Source organism: Stegastes partitus, unplaced genomic scaffold (assembly GCF_000690725.1).
Source record: "Stegastes partitus isolate 25-593 unplaced genomic scaffold, Stegastes_partitus-1.0.2 Scaffold1166, whole genome shotgun sequence".
Classification (NCBI taxonomy): Eukaryota; Metazoa; Chordata; class Actinopteri; family Pomacentridae; genus Stegastes; species Stegastes partitus.
The window spans coordinates 114,211-122,341 of NW_007578897.1; the positions used below are offsets into that span (position 1 = coordinate 114,211).

At 40.8% G+C, this 8,131-nt stretch overlaps 1 protein-coding gene across 1 annotated transcript; it reads right to left on the minus strand.

Annotated features, from left to right (window-relative positions):
- Positions 1–1,233: 1,233 nt before the first annotated feature.
- LOC103368518 (bcl-2/adenovirus E1B 19 kDa-interacting protein 2-like protein) lies at positions 1,234–7,673 on the minus strand. The gene is made up of 15 exons (XM_008296923.1): positions 7,464–7,673; positions 6,650–6,703; positions 6,264–6,403; positions 5,902–5,964; positions 5,697–5,810; positions 5,485–5,520; positions 5,349–5,399; positions 5,148–5,231; positions 4,862–5,023; positions 4,533–4,781; positions 3,707–3,809; positions 3,381–3,512; positions 2,953–3,039; positions 2,766–2,864; positions 1,234–2,191 (listed from the first exon to the last, which is right to left on the minus strand). The coding sequence occupies exons 2-15, from the start codon at positions 6,688–6,690 to the stop codon at positions 2,167–2,169; spliced, it is 1,386 nt and encodes a 461-aa protein (XP_008295145.1). The 5' UTR covers positions 6,691–6,703; positions 7,464–7,673; the 3' UTR covers positions 1,234–2,166.
- Positions 7,674–8,131: the final 458 nt, after the last annotated feature.

The following is an 8,131-nucleotide window of genomic DNA, read 5'->3' on the forward strand; positions in this document are numbered from 1 at the left end:
GAGCTGTGAGAAAAATCTCTCAGGATGTTTTACGAATATTATCTGTTTGTGTTTTCAAAATGTAAAATCATTACTGCAGTGCGGTACTCATAACGTGTTTTGTGCTGTAACTCTATGTGCACGGCTGTGGCTTGCCGGATCCATCTGTGATCTATCTATGTAGTGATCGGCATGCATCTTGTGCACACATGGCTGTTGGTGTCGTGTTTGGTGAGGACATCACTGAAAACACACTGTCCTGAAAGCATTGCACAAAGCAATTTTTAGCCAAAATAAGATAACCGCACATCCAAACGACTTCAAACTTGACACTGGACATACTCGGGTCTCCAGCCACGCACCCACCTAGTTTGACGTAGATTGACCGAACAGTTGTCGAGAAAAACAAAGAACATACAGACATTGATGGAGTAAAAGCATTTCTGCCTGTAGGAGATTTTTTCGTTGTAATTAAGAGGCAACATCCTGGGTTCAAAAATAAGTGCCAAAGACTGCAGTTCCTAAAGTGGCAACTTGAGGCTGGCTTCAAAAGTGAGTCAATCCCCATAGACTTCCATGTTAAAATGTCCAACTTTCCAGCAGAAATGAACATGTTAACAGCCTGATACAAAAAAACAGCTGATTTCCCTGCTCATGACAACTGTGCAATAGTCCTTTTTATACTACCCGTCCACTGCCATTGCATTAGGGCTTAAAATTCTGCATAATGAGGTGTGACAGGTGGGTGATCATGGCTCTCAACTCTACTCATGCGCCACCTTGTTGCTCATTTTTGGATAAGCTGGGAGTTAGGAGGAGTCGGGTCCTCCTAAGATGACGACGAAGACCAAAGCCACCACACTGAGCTTCAAAACTGCTCTACAGGAAATCTGTGGTAACATCACAGAGGGGTCGTCCATCTCTTTATACTGTCAACGGTATGAATGTGTGTTGACACGTCCAGCTGTGTTGATACTTCCATCACACAGTTTCCTGGATAAACATGGCAGTGCTTGGTATTGCAGAAGCCTTTCAACACCTTCCCCCACATGTTCTCGCTTTACTTTAGTTTTTTTTTTTGCTCTGACAAGAATCTCTGAAACTATAAACAGTTGTCTGCTCCGAAGACTTCACGTTGGAGTTTTCACAAGCATCAACGCTAATGGAAGAGGTTGGAAAAAGTGGGTCAAAGCAGCTGGTTAAACATTAACTAGGGCTACTCAGAATAGTTTCAAACTCAAATAAACACCACAATACGGAAGCAGCAAGATTTTATTCAGCAGCAAAACAATTTCCAGAAGTCTTGACGACTTCTGGCAGAGTTGATGGTTCAGGAACTGAAAGTGCGTCGAGGAGAGTTAGAACCTTCACCAGGTTGCAGTAACCTCGGATTGAAAATTACTGAACATTACTGAAACCTCTTTGACAAGTCAAAGCATTCTAGATCATATTTAACTACAACCATTAAAATAAAAAAACACCTTTAAAACATCTCCCTCTGCTCTGTATGACCTAAACTTTATGTTTAAAAACGGGTTTACATACAAACATCCTTACAAAAACAAAATGAGGCGTTTTTAGATTTTCCGAAGATTTGTTGGAAAGTTTGTTTTAAAAATCCACTGCAAAACTCAGACTTCAGAAAGATGATTATTCTTTTTTTTATTATTCTTTTTTAACTCATTAACATTAAACAAAATCTTAAATAAGATTATAACTTGCTGTACAAGTGAATAAATGCTTGTGGATTCTAAGACGCGCTGTTATTTTAGTTCGTGGTGTTCGCTGTAACTGTGTCTGTAGAAATGTGCGTCATACTGTAATAAAAATATACAAGAACAGTACAACACTTTGAAATGTTTGCCCTATTAATGAAATGGTTTAAATTCAGGAACACATGTTTTCTTTCTGTTTATCTGATACTGTGCTTTTAGTTTGAAACATCAGGATCATCTGTTATAGCCCCCATTAACACTGTTTACTAAACTCATGAAGTCTGACTTTTTTTTTTTTTGTTCTTCATCGCCATCTTGGGTCAAATCTGAGCAAAGTGGTGCCCGCTGACAGAGCCAGGGTTTCTCCTTCCACACTGACAAAGTATCTTTTAGTGACACGCTGCAGCGCCCCCTGCTGGAGGAGGACTGGAGCAGGCAGCTGTTTGTAGAAATACAACAGATGGCAGGAGTTTTACCCGGACAGGTTCTGGTCATACCTGCCAGGAAAACATAAAACATCATCAGGAAAAGACACTGAAGCTGAAAATCCTTCTGTTTATGCTTAGAGTCATCATTTAATATTCTTAAAATAAGGATCTAGAATATTTCTATTCAAACAGATTGATACTTTATAAAAACATTTTGGTTAATATTATTTATAGAATAATTATTTGTTATATATTATAATGATACATTTAATTATGAATTATGTAATAATTAGACAATTCATTTTATATACATATATATATATATATATATATATATTTATTATTTTTATTTTTTTAAAGATAATTTTAAAAGGTTGTTTACTGAGGATAATTAATTGCTTCCCTTAATTTAATAATAATCCAAATAATTTAAATATGATGATTTAAATAAGTTTTAAAAACAATAAAACAATAAACAATAAGTTTATTTAAATGTGTCTTTTAAAAATACAATTTTAATATTCATTAATTTAATTTAATATTTAAAATGTGAAATACTCCTAACACTCTTTCTACTTCTTATTTGGCTCAAATGAACAAATGAATGAATGAATGAATGAATGAATGAATGAATGTCACTCACTCTCTGACATAGTCTGGGATCTGCACATGCTCAGTGGGGATGAAGTCAGAAAGCTCCTGGAGGCTGTTGACAAACTGGAGCTTCCTGCTGAACTTAGAGCTAAGAAGAAGAGGGAAGAAGAAGAGATTGCCAGGAGGAAAAGACTCAAAGAAACAAAAACCAGCCTGGTTTGTTACTTGTTGCGGACCTGATGAAGGGTTTGATGATGGTGGCAAGAGCTTTGATGTACCAGGTGGGGTGAACCACATAGAAGCCCTTCAGGTTCTTCCTCAACCTGCAGACAGACAGACAGACAGACAGACTTGTAAAGTGAGTGTAAATTCATTGATAAAGTTTTAATAAAACAGCAAAGGACACACAAAAAAGAACCAAAGTTAGAAAAAACAAAAAACAAAAACCAGTTAGAAGCCAAATGGTCAAAATGGAAAAACAATGTATTGATATGAAAATTTGCTCCGTAACAATAATTCCGTGTCTGAGCAAAATGGCATTTACTGACATTTTTATCGGGTTTTTGTGGATCCTTTGCTGTTAAACTGGGAGGATGTGACGCCTCCTGCTGGACTCACACTAAAGGAACAGAACAGCAATGACGGAGAGAAGAGTTTGCCTGACCTCCTGTCGATGGTGGTGTAACACTCCTTGAGCCAACTGATTCCTGGAAGTTTGTCCTTCTGACCTCCAGCACAGAGATACACAATCACATAGTTCTCCGCCACCATCAGCTCCAGAGTGCCGACAACAAACCTGACAGACAGACAGCAGTGAGGCCGACATAATTGCATCAAATCAGAAACAAAACCTCATAATTCAGTAATCTGATCAGTTCTACTGTCTGATGTACAGCTGAACAGTGAGGATCAACTCTGCTGACTGTCAGCTAAACTGGTCTAACTGGTCGCACTGGGACACATTGTGCCCTGAGACAATGTTTTATTTACCTGAACAGGTTGTCCATCACATACTGGTAGTTCTGCAGACTGTTCTCCGGCAGGTAGCAGGAGGAAAACACAATGATGTCATTCATGCCGTCTCCATAGTAACCTGAGAGATGACATCAGGTGTTAAAGGCACTAAAACATCATTCAGTTGATTTTATAAATACACTTAAAAACAAACTTCGTCTTTACACTATGATAAAGGTTTTGGTTTGGTCAGTTTAGTTTGTTTATGGGTGTAGCTAACGTACACTTAGCTTCTATGTCTGCTTAGGTTAGAGTTAGCTTTAACTTAGAACTAGCTTCAGGTCTGGTTGGATTCAAGCTTCAGCTTAGTGTTTGTGTCTATGTCCAGTTAGCTTCAAGCTGACTTCGAGGTCTAATTAGCTTTGAGCAAGCTTCTCGACTGTTATCTTAGAGCTGGCATCTAGCTCATTTGGCTTAAAATCAGTTTCTAGGTCCAGATAGCTTAACCTCACTTCTAGGTCTGGTTAGCTTAAAACTAGCGTCATGTCCGGTCAGCTTAGAGTTAGCTACTTGGTACAATAAGCTTTAAGTTTATTTCAAAATCCAGTTAGCTTACTGTTAGTTTCTATTCACATTGAGCTCAGAGCTAACTTCTAGATCCAGTTAGCTTTGAGTTCGTTTTTAGAACAACCTAACTTAGCGCTAACGCCTTGATCCCTCAGTTTATGGATAGTTCATATATTCAGTCCAGTTCAGAGCTAGCTTCTTGACACCTTAGTTAAAAGTTAATTTCTAGTTGACAGCAGGTGTTGAAGGTGGAGGCGGGGCACAGGTGAGGGTGAGACAGGTAGCTGGTCCCTACCTCCGTGTGACAGCACTCTGAGAAATGGCTCCAGGACGCTCATGTTGACCCGGCTCTCCTGTGGAGGCTCGCCCGTGGAGAAACAGCGCCACCTGGTGCCCTGGCTGTCCACCATGTCCTCCCTTTCCAGAGCTCCCAGGCTGCTCTGGTCGATGCCTGATACAGAACCAGTCTGAGACAAGAACCTGGGGCTGGAGCCGCGGGGTTTGCGGCGGCGGCCGGACGCCACACCTAGACGTCGCAGGTCATCTGGAAAACCATGGACAAGACAATAAACAGGTGGTCACAAAGTTTAGCATCTACAGGCTGTTTGACCTCTGACCTCTGACCTTCCACGTCCAGGTCGTAGAGAGGAAAGGGCAGTGACTCGCTGTCAGAGGGCGTCTCTATGGCGTCCAGGTCAAAGTCGAGTGTTGCGTCGTCTTCATCATCAGGTGAGGGGGAAAGGAAGCCTATAGGGAAGTCATCAGAGACTGCCGACTCGCTGCGATCTGAAGAAGAAACAACAACATCTGAACTCGACAACAAGACAAAGTGACAAGAAGTTTGTAGTTCCAGCAGACAGCCGCAGTTAACGCTTGTGATTGATCACATTAACAGTTATGGTTTTGCTACCTAATGACAGACTGAGCGCTGGAGCCACCAGGACTTTCTTCTTCATTGGTCGGGGCCCTGACAAAGCCAGACTGCTAGGAGGAGCTACAAACAGGAAATATATATATATAGGATCAATAATACTGACATACATGTTTATCTTTTTGTGTTATTAAAAATATAAAGGCAGAATTTTGTTTGTACAGATTTGTTCCTTTGTACCTGGTCTGTCTCTGGTCGGCGTCAATGACTCCTGTTCAGGCTCCACAGGTGCTAATGGAGACAGAAAGACAGGAAGTCAGAGAAAAAACAGAAGATGAAGAAGTTGAAGGAGGATGAAGGAAGATGGTAAAGTTACCTGGCTGATAATCAGACACTTGCTGGATGTCACTTGCTGACAGAGTATGAATATGATGAGAACATGCAAGTTTAATCTAAAAGGTGCAACAATGGTGGATGAGTCTTTCTTACCCTCCTTGTCATCCTCAGTCTCCTTGTGTTCATCATCTTCTTCAGCCTTCTTGTCTTTCTCATCTTCTTCAGCCTTCTTGTCTTCCTCATCTTCTTCACCTTTCTTGTTTTCCTCACCCTCCTCATCTTTCTCACCTCCCAGCTCTTCCTCACCCTCCTCATCTCCAACAGACACTTCCTCCCTGCATTCTTCCTCTACCTCCTCCTTCTCGTCTAGAAAAACACACAAAAACAACAACAACACCTGAGAGTAAATGACAGAGACTCACCTGAGACTGACACAAATCTCTTGCACTCTTCTTACCTGGTAAGTCAGCGTCTGCCGTTGCCACAGCAACGCTATCTCCTTCACTTTTCCCCTCATCCTCTGTAAAGAAGCGTACAAAAATTAGCTGCACATTCGAGACAGACATTGGTTTGCCACATCTGCCACACCACAAAACAGTAATACAGTTCAGTACAAGGATTTTTAAAGATAAAAACTACAGATACTTGCTCAGCAAAAAACAAACAAACAAACAAAAAAAACATCCAGAAGTTATATGAAAACAATACATTTTTCTCTGTTTCATAAAACCAAGTAACATTCATTCACATTGCTTTTTTCAGAAACTTATCAAGTCATATCATCAATATCGAGATTATCCTACATCTACTGTTGAGTACCTGTTTGATCATCAGATGGTGCAGCAGCAGTGGCAGCAGTACTACTATCAGCTGCAGCAGCGGTAGTAATACTGGTTGTATCAGCAGTCATACTGTTGGTGGTTTTGATGCTTTCAGTGTTTCCATCTGATAGAAATGACCTGCAAACAATAAAACATGGACACGGATATTTTCCTGTTCTTGTGAGGGTAAAACTAAAGAAGTGTTTGATTAAAACAAAACTTGTTAAAGTGACACAAACACTGTCACAGTGGGAAAATAAGAGATATTTGAAAAATATCAGAACGAATATCATCTTTTGTTGTGCAGTTTCATTGGTTTAATGTCTTTGTTTTAATTCACATTCCTATATAAAGAGAATCAAAGGGTTGTAGTTGAACTCAGACCTGACTGTTTCTTCCTCTTGCTCCTCTGCTCTGGACTCCATGTTGTTCCTGTAGCTGGTGGAGATAAATTACATCGTTAATATTTCATACTCATGTTTGATTAAAACAAAAACAGAAAATTATAAATATTGTTATATAAGCGTCTGGTCGTCAGTCCACGCTTTAGCCAGGAAGTGTAGCTCTGTAGCATTGGCTTAAAGCTGCCTCCCTGTCCAGATGGCTCCAGTTTGCTTAGACCTCCCTTCTAGGTCCAGTTAGCTTAGAGCATACTTCTTGACAAACTTGTTTAGAGTGAAAATCTAGATCCAGGTAGCTTACAGTCAGTTTGTACACTGCTTAGTTTAGAGGTCATTTATACGTTTAGGTCTCAGCCTCTGGTCTGGCAACTAAATTCTGCATAACAGCAGCTAAACAGAAGTTTATAAAGACTTTGTTTAGTGTTTAAGGAAATGCTGGAAGTTTGAAACTAATGACGACAGTATTTCTAAACTCCTGACATGTTGAAACGAGAAAGAACTGAAACAAACTGAACCTGTTGACGCAGAGCTACAAGATCTGACATATGACTGCATCGAGTGTGTTCACTGAAACTAAACCAGGAAAGCAGACCTCATCCACACGCTCTTGGCCGCAGAGTGTGAACTTGACTTGTTGGACTCGTATCAGACTGCTGCAGTAATCTTTATTGATACAACTCTTATCTGACACAAACAGTTTACCTGGAAGGTCAAAGAAAGGTTGAGCTACAGAATAAAGGTCCAGCGACAACACCGTCCAAAATGACAACATGAAAAACAAAACTGAAAAGACTTACAGCGGCTCAGTGAGTCGACATCCAGGTAAGGTGAGACAGGTAAGACAGATGGGTTAAAGCCAAACAGCCGAGATCACCGAGAAACCTGCTGCACACCTGGAGGCTCACCTGATGACATCACAGCCACTTTTTATGACTTATGATCGGACTCTGACACCTCACCCCTCCACTAACTCATCTGTCTCTCCCTCCGTCTCTGTACTTCCAGCCAACAGGACAACAGAGGTGTGGTACGTTGCAGCGACGAGGCCCCCGCCCGGTTACCGTAGCAACTATGACTATAGGAGCAGACGTGCAGGGGTGGAAACTGCAGCGTGCATGTTCCTACCTGCTGAGTGTGCATGTGAGCGTGCATATGTGTGTTTGCACACAGGTTTGATTGCACAACTGCTAAGAGTTGTTCTGTTGTGTGTTTGCTCTGAGAGTTTGGAGTGTGTGACAAAGACTAAAACTTCAGAAGCAACACACAGAATTGTTTAATGATTGCAAAACAACGTCGGCACTTATAAGCTTCTAATTTGGTACATTTGTAACTCTAAAGATGACAATAAGCTTGTTGCTCCTCCTTCTTCTTCACCCCTCCCATCCTCCTGAATTTCTCCATTAAATGCTTCCTGGTCAAAGTCCTTCAAAATCCCTGCAGTAAGACACAAGGGACACATTCACAC

Bases quoted from the DNA above. Each gene is read 5' to 3' on its own strand.
- LOC103368518 (XM_008296923.1), bottom strand. From the start codon at position 6,690: ATGGAGTCCAGAGCAGAGGAGCAAGAGGAAGAAACAGTCAG. The intron at 5,521-5,696 runs GTGAAGAAGATG...ATACTCTGTCAG, and splicing joins GGGTGAGGAAAACAAGAAAG to CAAGTGACATCCAGCAAGTG. The intron at 2,192-2,765 runs GTGAGTGACATT...TTTTCCTGGCAG, and splicing joins ATCCCAGACTATGTCAGAGA to GTATGACCAGAACCTGTCCG.